Source organism: Siphateles boraxobius, unplaced genomic scaffold, assembly GCF_051911475.1.
Source record: "Siphateles boraxobius isolate OS27281-9 unplaced genomic scaffold, OSU_SipBor_1 56, whole genome shotgun sequence".
NCBI classification, from domain to species: domain Eukaryota; kingdom Metazoa; phylum Chordata; class Actinopteri; order Cypriniformes; family Leuciscidae; genus Siphateles; species Siphateles boraxobius.
The window spans coordinates 12,049,397-12,061,588 of NW_027509182.1; the positions used below are offsets into that span (position 1 = coordinate 12,049,397).

Here is a 12,192-nt window from a genome sequence, read left to right on the forward strand (position 1 = left end):
TATTTGTCTGATTTTCTTATTTGAAACAGTAATTTTGCTTTTTTAGTAAATGTATCGTGACTTACAGTAAGTATATTGAGATATTTGTAACGGAAAACGAGTTCTGAGAAAGAATTATTTTTGTTGTTGCTGCAATACATTTTTATTTTAATTTTAGTTATTTTAGTACATCAAGTTAAACTAAATGTTTAAGTTTTTTTTCAATCATTTATACATTTTGTTTAGTTTAAGGTTTAGTTTCAGTTATCTAAAATAACCCTGCTACTGGTTTACACAATATTCAAGCTAGGTTTTTATGAGATGGTATATATTTATTTAGTAAAAGGCAGTGTGTTCCCTTTGAAGTCGCTGAGTTCAGTAGCTGATGCTGCAGGAGTGATGATCTCTGAAGCCCGATGAAGCCTGATGCTCTGCATACAGCGAGTGTCCTCATTAATATATAACAAGACAGAGGCACAATTTAGTTCACAATAACATCTCGTCTTTGTTTCAGGCCGACTCAGCTCGCGACTGTACCAATTGTGAGCATATGAAGCTAAAATTGCTTCATCTCCCAGATTGCTTTCTTTAAAAAGAAACGTCCCGATCTCCAGCCTCAGGGAAACGACAGTGAGACGTGGATCACAAGATCTCTGATGATAACTTATCGTATATGATATAACTAGTGTCTCATCTTCCCTAAAGTGATGTTGCCCTTTCAGTTTGCCAGTGGCGATGTGCACTCAGTGGGTTCGCTGTGTCTGGTCATGTTCGACTGAGATGATCAATAATAGTTGGAGGTGTAGGGGTGTAAAGGTACACAAGAATGACAGTTCGGTATGTTTTTGGTACAATGCTCAATTGTTATGTTTGTATTGAACCGTTATGTTATGTAATGAACCGTTATGTTTGTATTTCCTTAGAATGAGAAATTTATATCTCCATAACCGCGGCGCCCCCTTCTATGGAGGTCGACATATTGTGTGGTCATGTTTTTACAGGAGCCCTAAACGGACAAACGCGTTTCGTTACTATGTTGCTCTTTGTGCAAGGAAGCAAGCTTAGTTCAGCGAATAAAACACTGACACAATGATGAACAAGTAACAATAATATTCGCAATAACATAGTTTTACTGACTAATTAATTAAACATAATTTCTTAATTTATCCTTGTAAAGAAACCTCATTGCTGAACTGCTACTCTCTGCTGTCTCAGACGACGACATATTTTCCTGTCGGCCACCGTAACTTTTGTTGGTTGCAATTCGTAACGTCACCACTAGATGCCGCTAAAAATCACACACTGCACCTTTAACTTCTCTGTGTGCGGAACGTAATTTCAAACTTGCGCTTTGTTTGTTGTGCTTCAAACTAAATCATAAACCTAAGTGTACAGGAGAACAATGTAGTGCTGGACAAACGTTGAAAACGACAAAAACGCTGTATTCTGCTGCCAGGCCAGTAGATGGCGATGAAACACTATAGACTGAACGCGTAATACGCATGTGCATGACATCATCGTCTTCAGAGATTCACGTTTTTGTTGTTTACATGGTTTACATTCAAAAACGTGCATTTTTTTTTAAAGGTACCCAAAACGCTGTTGTTGTGTAAACGAACGGCTAAAACACATAAAAAGTTTTACGTTTTTAGTTGTCGTGTAAACGGCTCCTGAATCATTCCCTCACCTTGAGCCACGGGTCTGCTGGTCTTCAGCCTGATATTCCTCTTCTTTTCTTTGTGTCGTGTTTTGATGACGGGATGTACTCCGTAAGATGATGGTGCTAGTTGTGTAGAGTTAAATCATTCATGACCTACATGTGCTCTTTCTGGCTTATTCACCCGTGGCTTTGACTCTTGTGTGAACACTAATTCTACACACTTGCCGTAGTTGACATTTGCAGCAGGAGATCACAGCTCAACACTCTCGAGTCAGAAACACGCAGATACAAGTGCTTGAGTGGCGCTGGCCTATTGTACGTGCCTACTGTATGTTAACTTTAAATTACTCAGACAACTGATCCACAATGGACTTCATTTCTGGGGTTCTCACGGAAGTCGAAATTGTTGGGTAAACTTCTTAAATGATGAATGGAAACTACAACAAATAAAATTTTTGTGTTCTAATTTGCTCTAGCAAAAGAAAATAAATCCACAATAAAATTTTATTTTGGTGTTTCGGTGTTTGAAAGGGACAGTTCTATGGAAGCCACAGAATAAAAAAATAAAAAAAGTGATTGGCATTTGTGTTTATATCTCAGAATTCATTTTTTTTTCTCGCAATTGCCAAAAATAAAGTCAGAATTTTAAGATATAATCTTGCAATTGAAAGAAAATGTTGGAATTGTGAGAGTAAAATGTTATAGGTTTAAATATGATTTTATACTGTAACTGTAGGGTTAGGGTAAATACATCATGCCCTGTGTGAACTGAATGTGAATAGAATTTATTTCTATTGTTTACATCAAATTCATGCTTGAATAGTAGACTAATTATCTGAGGTTTTATGAATCCAGTCTGTCTGTTTAACTTTTTCCCCACCAGCGTTAAAAAAAAAAGAAAGTTGCCACCCAGCGATAATTTTTTTTATCATTTTCACAAAATTTGTATGGTCTCTAGTATATTTTGTTGTATGAATATCTAAACATGCAATATATTAAAAGAAAGAACAGACTCTGCTTTTAATCAATCAAACAATCAAACGAAAAAATTTGTTTGTTTTATTCTAGCTTCATGTATTCTTTTTTTATCAACACTTGAATGTGGGTAAGTTTTATGAAAAAGCGGAGAAATTAGTTGTTTCCCTAATGACTACAACGTGCATAAGTAATGTTTTTATCAATTGTTTTTGCTTGTTTTTTGCCTGTGCTTTGATCCAGAGATTCTGTACTAATATAGCGCCCCCTACCGTATAACAGTGAAAACATGGAAAGCCGGACTGTTAATGACGGGGAAAGAGTTAATGACTTGCAACCAAAAATGTCAGCGTTTATCTTCAAGGCCGTCTTTGATGACGATATTCTATGAAAATGAAGACTCCTTAAAACCCGTTTTCCTCCTCTGTTACCTCCGTTTTTCTGTCACCAGCTGTGACGTCTACTCCCAAATGGCCTATGACTTTCAAAAAGAGGGAAAGAAAAGATGAAGACACTGATTACGGTGGTGAGAAGAGAGAAAGATGTAATATTTGCTATCACTCCCTCAGCCGTTTGTATTAGAAACACTCATGCAACCAGTTTTCAGTCATTTTATTGCAAGGTAAGACAACATAAATTATAGACTAGATTAAATAAAATAAAAATTAAGGATTATATACAATATTAATAACTGGAAACGCATCATCACATGCAGTCTGTGAAAAGGGTCCATTGCAGTAGTTGACCCGACAGAGAAAAGAGAAAACTGTATGAATAAAAGACAGTTTGTGTTAATGTGCGCTATAGCGTTCTTGCTGCTAATGCAATTCCAATAATTGCAGTCTGACACATTTCAGAACACAACAATGCAATAAAAGCAAGTCATTACATAGATAGATACACATCATCACCTGCTTGGATAGAGCATGTCTTAAGCCTCACACATTTTATATACTAAGAACACTTCCGGTTTCACATGCAGATTTAAGTGTTAAACAAAGACCCCTTCAAGGAAACTCAGTTCTTTCTGTGGCCGTATTCACAACTTCTAGACCACATCCTATCGACTTCAGTGGGGGAATCATGAAATCGTGACATTTAAAACCTGCAACATGATCTGTCCCACAAATGTTGTTTCTTATTGTTTAAAGGCTAGATATAATATGAATGTACTGTCTTTGTAAATCTAAAGTCTTTGGTGTTTATATTCCATCCAAAGACCTTTTGACAAATCCACAGTATCATTCTGCATTAAAAAATATGTTTTCTAGTCATCGTGTTGGACGGCGTAATGCTTTGAATGAATAATAGATTAGATGATTTCCTGGGAGCCACTAAAAAGCTTGTAAAAGCAGCAAGAATAAAGTAATACTGCACCCTTATTGATTTAATAATTAGTGGTGTTTGCAAAGGCACATTGCTCATTTGAACATTTAGGGTTGGGCGCTTTTGATTTGAGCCAATAAGCAACCACTTTGAACATGCTTGCAACCACTGAACAGCAAAACACTTAGCAACACCCTAGCAACGACCCACTACACTTTTGCACAGGCAAAAAATATCTATCTTGTCTTCGTATAATCCATTGTCTCTATTTCTTTCAAAGCTGCACGTAGTTCATGCTGCTCTCTTATTTTATCTTTTATCTTATTTCTTTTCCCCACACAAACACATTTTTTTCACAGTACGCAACTATTCTATTTTTTTCTTCTGCGTCACGATGGGAGAGCGATGCACGTGGGACTCAGACTGAACCATCCCGTCACGGATAACAGAGCAAAAGAGAGAGTTTAAGGAAATCATCTGTCTTCGGTTCTTGTGCCCTAATTTCCTCCGTGTCGCTCTGTTCAGTAGTAACCTTTTACACAACCTAAAAATACCACAGGCGAGATAAGAGGCTCATTCTTAGTGAAGCTCCAGTTATGGATGAGAGAGAGAGCTAATACGCCGCACATCATGTGAGCCGGGGTTATATGAATTCTTCAAATCTTATGACTTCTGCTTTTGACTGCATCAGCTGAGCTTGTTTTCTGTTGCAGTAAAGAGAGTCTGTCTATCTATCTTATCTATCCTATCTATCCTATCTATCCTATCTATCTATCTATCTATCTATCTATCTATCTGTCTGTCTGTCTGTCTGTCATTTAATATACAGCAAGATCTAGTAAACTAGTAAACAATGTTGAAGAACCCCCCCCCCCCCCCCCCCCCGACTGGTCATTAATTTTTCACCCCCAAAGATGACAGAAAAATGCTTATTACTGTAAAAATACTTTATAGATTCTTCTTTTCAGCTTCGCAAGCCTAGTAAAATATGTTTGACTTTACGGCTTGCCCTGGACTGGATATACTACACATTTGTCTACCAATGATTGTCTTCCTCATTAATTCAGTTTGACCAATTATTTTCTGTATTTTACTTTAAATGTCCTCCATCTGTTTTTTTGTCTATGGAACCTGAAATAAAAAACAAAGGCAGAAAAGAAGCCCTATCCAGACGGGACTAGTTTTCCTGAAGGAAATTCGAGAAATTCGTATTTCGCAGTATGTTGCTGTATCTGCCAAGTCTGTGTTTTTCTCACACAATCTTTGCACAAATTCCTGAGCAAATTAAATTACCGTTTGTTTTCCTGCTTTCTCCTTTAGGAAAATATAATCCCATCTGAATGTGAATGTCTGTTATTACTGATATTATATTTTCACACCTCTTTTCCTCATGCATATTAGCCGACGTGGACTAGATAATTATTGTCAACCCTAATTCTGAGTCACTCACTTGTTGTTGTTGTTGTTGTTGTTGTTGTTTTTTTGTATAGTGACAAAATATGCAGTGATTTGGGTTTGCAGGACCAGGATTGAAAATATGTATATTTATATTTTATTTAATGTGATGCCCATTTGTCCAGGGTAGTTGCAATGTCTCATATGTCAGATATTGACATCAGGACCCATTGGCATCCCTTTTTAATGCACAGTTTCAACTTTAAGTATCAATCTATCAATCTAGGCTCATTAGAAAAATGTGCCTCTACCTACATTTTTTCAAAACTCCAAAAACGTACCTATACATACAATTCACTGCAATGAACACTAGAGGCAGTAAAACACCAACAACTTGTATTCCCGTTCACACAAATTATGATTACGGGGCAGATTATTGATTAACAAATATTTATTCTTTTTCAGTATTTTAATGTCCATGTTATGTGCTTAAAACACTTTTATCATAGTGCATGATTTGTAAACTTATACATTTTGATGTTAGCATCACATAATCAGCTTCATATGTATGGCTGGTCTGATAGTAAATTTGCTCATTCACTTATCTGGTACATCATTGAACTTGCTTGGGTACGAGTCCCATGAAACACAAGTCACAATAAAAGAGCTCAAAAACTTGTAGAAGCAAGATAAATTAGCAAGGTTGTTTCATCAAATGCATTTTTAACAATAACCTTTAGATTTAGGGTAGAGTTTTGTTAAAATATGAGTGCATGAAGTGTCCAATGTTCAACATTTTGTTTGTCAGTTAAATGAGTGCATCATCCGGGTATTTAAAATGCACATGTTCTTTTTAAAATTTTGGTTTCACTTTATTTTGATGGTCCCTTTAACACATTCTGTTGACTGTAATTAAAGTTGCACCTACATGTCTACTAACTCCCATTAGAGTGTTAGTAGAGTATTAGTTAGAGTTAGTTGAGATGTACTTGCAAAGTTACTTATAGTCAGTAGAATATCTGTTGGAGGAGCATCACAATAAAATGTTAGCAGATATTAATCATACAGTCTACTAATACTCTACTGAGAGTTAGTTGACATGTATTTGCTAATTTACTTATAGTCCACAGAATGTTCAAACGGGACCATCAAAATAAAGTGTTACCAAAATTCCAGAGTAGACCGGAGTAGAATAGTGCATAAGAATGCAGATAGTGCATATCTGTAAATGTGAATGCATGAAGTGTCCAATGTTTCACATTTAGTTTTTCGGTTAAATGAGTGCATCATCTGGGTAGTTAAAATGCTCTAAAATGCATTTGTAAAATGTTCTTTTAAAAAAAATTCAGAGTAAACACAAAACAGTTTAGAATAGTGCATAAGAGTGCAGATAATGTATATCGGTTAGAAATGGTAAAAATGCAGATAATGCATATCTGTTAGTAATGCAAATAATCCAAATCTGTTAGAAATGGTAAGTATGCAGGTAATGTATATCGGTTAGAAATGGTTAAAATGCAGATAATGTTTATCTATTAGAAGTTGTAAAAATGCAGATAATGTATATCTGTTAGAAATGGTTAAAATGCAGATAATGTATATCGGTTAGAAATGGTTAAAATGCAGATAATGTATATCTATTAGAAGTTGTAAAAATGCAGATAATGTATATCTGTTAGAAATGGTAAAAATGTAGACAATGTATATCTGTTAGAAATAGTAAAAATGCAGATAATGTATATCTGTTAGAAGTTGTAAAAATGCAGATAATGTATATCTGTTAGAAATAGTAAAAATGCAGATAATGTATATCTGTTAGAAATGGTTAAAATGCAGATAATGTATATCGGTTAGAAATGGTTAAAATGCAGATAATGTATATCGGTTAGAAATGGTTAAAATGCAGATAATGTATATCTATTAGAAGTTGTAAAAATGCAGATAATGTATATCTGTTAGAAATGGTAAAAATGTAGACAATGTATATCTGTTAGAAATAGTAAAAATGCAGATAAATTATATCTGTTAGAAGTTGTAAAAATGCAGATAATGTATATCTGTTAGAAATAGTAAAAATGCAGATAATGTATATCTGTTAGAAATGGTAAAAATGCAGATAATGTATATCGGTTAGAAATGGTTAAAATGCAGATAATGTATATCTGTTAGAAATGGTTAAAATGCAGATAATGTATATCGGTTAGAAATGGTTAAAATGCAGATAATGTATATCGGTTAGAAATGGTTAAAATGCAGATAATGTATATCTATTAGAAGTTGTAAAAATGCAGATAATGTATATCTGTTAGAAATGGTAAAAATGTAGACAATGTATATCTGTTAGAAATAGTAAAAATGCAGATAATGTATATCTGTTAGAAATGGTAAAAATGCAGATAATGTATATCGGTTAGAAATGGTTAAAATGCAGATAATGTATATCGGTTAGAAATGGTAAAAATGCAGATAATGTATATCTGTTAGAAATAGTAAAAATGCAGATAATGTATATCTGTTAGAAATGGTAAGAATGCAGGTAATGTATATCGGTTAGAAATGGTAAAAATGCAGATAATGTATATCGGTTAGAAATGGTTAAAATGCAGATAATGTATATCTGTTAGAAATAGTAAAAATGCAGATAATGTATATCGGTTAGAAATGGTTAAAATGCAGATAATGTATATCTATTAGAAGTTGTAAAAATGCAGATAATGTATATCTGTTAGAAATGGTTAAAATGCAGATAATGTATATCTGTTAGAAATAGTAAAAATGCAGATAATGTATATCTGTTAGAAATGGTTAAAATGCAGGTAATGTATATCTGTTAGAAATAGTAAAAATGCAGATAATGTATATCTGTTAGAAATGGTAAAAATGCAGATAATGTATATCGGTTAGAAATGGTTAAAATGCAGATAATGTATATCTGTTAGAAATAGTAAAAATGCAGATAATGTATATCGGTTAGAAATGGTTAAAATGCAGATAATGTATATCTGTTAGAAATGGTAAGAATACAGGTAATGTATATCGGTTAGAAATGGTAAAAATGCAGATAATGTATATCGGTTAGAAATGGTTAAAATGCAGATAATGTATATCTGTTAGAAATAGTAAAAATGCAGATAATGTATATCGGTTAGAAATGGTTAAAATGCAGATAATGTATATCTATTAGAAGTTGTAAAAATGCAGATAATGTATATCTGTTAGAAATGGTTAAAATGCAGATAATGTATATCTGTTAGAAATAGTAAAAATGCAGATAATGTATATCTGTTAGAAATGGTTAAAATGCAGGTAATGTATATCTGTTAGAAATAGTAAAAATGCAGATAATGTATATCTGTTAGAAATGGTAAAAATGCAGATAATGTATATCGGTTAGAAATGGTTAAAATGCAGATAATGTATATCTGTTAGAAATAGTAAAAATGCAGATAATGTATATCGGTTAGAAATAGTAAAAATGCAGATAATGTATATCGGTTAGAAATAGTAAAAATGCAGATAATGTATATCTGTTAGAAATAGTAAAAATGCAGATAATGTATATCGGTTAGAAATGGTTAAAATGCAGATAATGTATATCGGTTAGAAATGGTTAAAATGCAGATAATGTATATCTGTTAGAAATGGTAAAAATGCAGATAATGTATATCGGTTAGAAATGGTTAAAATGCAGATAATGTATATCGGTTAGAAAAGGTTAAAATGCAGATAATGTATATCGGTTAGAAATGGTAAAAATGCAGATAATGTATATCTGTTAGAAATGGTAAAAATGCAGATAATGTATATCGGTTAGAAATGGTTAAAATGCAGATAATGTATATCGGTTAGAAATGGTAAAAATGCAGATAATGTATATCTGTTAGAAATAGTAAAAATGCAGATAATGTATATCTGTTAGAAATGGTAAGAATGCAGGTAATGTATATCTGTTAGAAATAGTAAAAATGCAGATAATGTATATCGGTTAGAAATGGTAAAAATGCAGATAATGTATATCTGTTAGAAATGGTAAAAATGCAGATAATGTATATCGGTTAGAATTGGTAAAAATGCAGATAATGTATATCGGTTAGAAATGGTTAAAATGCAGATAATGTATATCGGTTAGAAATGGTTAAAATGCAGATAATGTATATCTGTTAGAAATAGTAAAAATGCAGATAATGTATATCTGTTAGAAATAGTAAAAATGCAGATAATGTATATCTGTTAGAAATGGTAAAAATGCAGATAATGTATATCGGTTAGAAATGGTAAAAATGCAGATAATGTATATCGGTTAGAAATGGTTAAAATGCAGATAATGTATATCGGTTAGAAATGGTTAAAATGCAGATAATGTATATCTGTTAGAAATAGTAAAAATGCAGATAATGTATATCTGTTAGAAATAGTAAAAATGCAGATAATGTATATCTGTTAGAAATAGTAAAAATGCAGATAATGTATATCTGTTAGAAATAGTAAAAATGCAGATAATGTATATCTGTTAGAAATGGTAAAAATGCAGATAATGTATATCGGTTAGAAATGGTTAAAATGCAGATAATGTATATCTGTTAGAAATAGTAAAAATGCAGATAATGTATATCGGTTAGAAATGGTTAAAATGCAGATAATGTATATCTGTTAGAAATAGTAAAAATGCAGATAATGTATATCGGTTAGAAATAGTAAAAATGCAGATAATGTATATCTGTTAGAAATGGTAAAAATTTAGATAATGTATATCGGTTAGAAATGGTAAAAATGCAGATAATGTATATCGGTTAGAAATGGTTAAAATGCAGATAATGTATATCTGTTAGAAATAGTAAAAATGCAGATAATGTATATCTGTTAGAAATGGTAAAAATGCAGATAATGTATATCGGTTAGAAATGGTAAAAATGCAGATAATGTATATCGGTTAGAAATGGTTAAAATGCAGATAATGTATATCTGTTAGAAATAGTAAAAATGCAGATAATATATATCGGTTAGAAATGGTTAAAATGCAGATAATGTATATCTGTTAGAAATGGTAAAAATGCAGATTATGCATATCTGTTAGAAAGAAATATATCTGTTAGGTAATCTAACTGTGTTGCAACTCTGTGTTCTTCTGTTGTCAGATGCTTGAACCCAAGCAGGATGAGCCATGTGACCTCAGGGGCCAGAGAATGACCTCTGAGGAGGACCAGTCCCCGGGGAACCTGTCGGACGCTTCGCTCCCCACAGCGAGCCCTCGGTCCAGGAGTCTCACGCTGCTGGAGGACATGTGTACCTCTCTGGAGGAGAACCTGGTTCCTCCAACACCTCCACCCTCCACTGAAGGAGAAGATGGCAGAAGCACAGAGAGCAGCGTCAACGAGGATGAGGGCAAAGAGAAGGAGTTCATGCGTGCACACACACGAGACTGTGATGAAGAAAAACAGCTGCTTGTTGATGAAGATAATGCGTCAGATGCGCTGGACACGAATGCTCCCCCTTCATCATCATCTTCATCATTCGTCATCCCCGAGCTTCGATTAGATCGCTCCTTCAGTGCGGATGCCCTCTCCACCCCCGGCACCGATGAAGAGTACGAGGATGAGGATGAAGAGGAGGATGACGAAGAGGAGGAGGAAGACAGTGACGAGAACTACCTGGAGCGCAGTGACAGTAAACGGAGGAGCATGGTTGAAGCCTCTGCATGTGAAAAGCACCCGAGTGGACTCAGCGTGCAGAACTCCCTGCGCAGACGCACACACAGCGAGGGAAGTCTTCTCCAGGACCCGCGCACGACCTGTTTCACTTCTGATAATGCCATCCACTGCATGGAGGGCTCAGGGACACACACGGGCGGGTGGACGCTTCCCTCACCCAGAACCCTGAAGAAAGAGCTGATGAAGAACGGAGGCTCCATGCATCAGCTGTGCATGCTGTTCTCTGGTAGAAAAGTAAGTCCAAAGAGTTTATTAATAATTTCCCTTTGCCATGTTAGTTGCTTCCGCTGATATATTATTATAAATAAGCACCACTCACTTTCTTCACAAAAGCACAAGCACACCACAAGACAAAGACACAAGGAATAGTTCACCTAAAGATATAGGGCCCTATCATACACCCAGTGTTTTTTCCTAGTTTCAGCCTGACGCAGTTTTCGTTTTCACGTCCTGCGCCGCGTTGTTTAAATAGCAAATGTATTTGCACCCATCTGTGGCCCATGGGCTCCCGGTCTGAAAACCAGGTGTGTGTTCAGGCGCATTGTTGGCGCATTGCTATTTTGAAGAACTGAAATAGACAGAGCCATTGACCAACTGTAACCTGATCTGAAGTCTATGGCGCAGTTTTTTTTGTTTTGTTATTTAAAGAGCGTGTTGGTAATATGAGCCTATAGGCGGGTCCACAACGTGCGTACTCTTAGTCCCGTAGATGGTCTGCTCGTGCGTGAGGTTAAAGCCCGCGTGCAGACCATCTACGGGACAAAGTGTACGTGCAAAACGTAGAATCCGTTTCCTCGATAGAGAAGTGTGCCCCCTTCTATGGAGGTCGAAATATTGTGTGGTCATGTTTCTAGCGTAGCCGACAGCGAACACACAGCGCTACAGAGCGCGTTTCCTCACTACCTTGAAAAATACGTTTTCAGTGGTGTATAAAGACCTTACTTAATGAATCGTTATATTTGTATTACCTTAGAATGAGCAGTTTCTGTCTACACACACCGCGGGTTCCCGATCATTGAAATGCGCTGACATGTTTCTACAGGAGCCCTAAACGGACAAACGCGTTTCATTACTATGTTGCTCTTTGTGCAAGGAAGCAAGCTTAGTTCAGCGAATAAAACATTGACACAATGTATTATGTATTATGAT

General features: G+C 34.9%; 1 protein-coding gene and 1 long non-coding RNA gene across 6 annotated transcripts in view; one reads left to right on the forward strand and one right to left on the reverse strand.

The window, feature by feature from the left end:
* rgs3a (regulator of G protein signaling 3a) overlaps nucleotides 1-12,192 on the forward strand; it is a 201,527-nt gene that overhangs the window by 128,196 nt on the left and 61,139 nt on the right. For all 5 annotated transcript variants that reach the window (XM_077206789.1, XM_077206790.1, XM_077206791.1 and 2 more), the window contains one exon: nucleotides 10,471-11,277. In XM_077206789.1, coding sequence (XP_077062904.1) covers nucleotides 10,471-11,277 — 807 coding nt within the window. The remainder of the gene's footprint in view (nucleotides 1-10,470; nucleotides 11,278-12,192) is intronic.
* Nucleotides 1-12,192, reverse strand: part of LOC143715133 (uncharacterized) — a 251,763-nt gene that overhangs the window by 80,778 nt on the left and 158,793 nt on the right. The window lies entirely within an intron of this gene.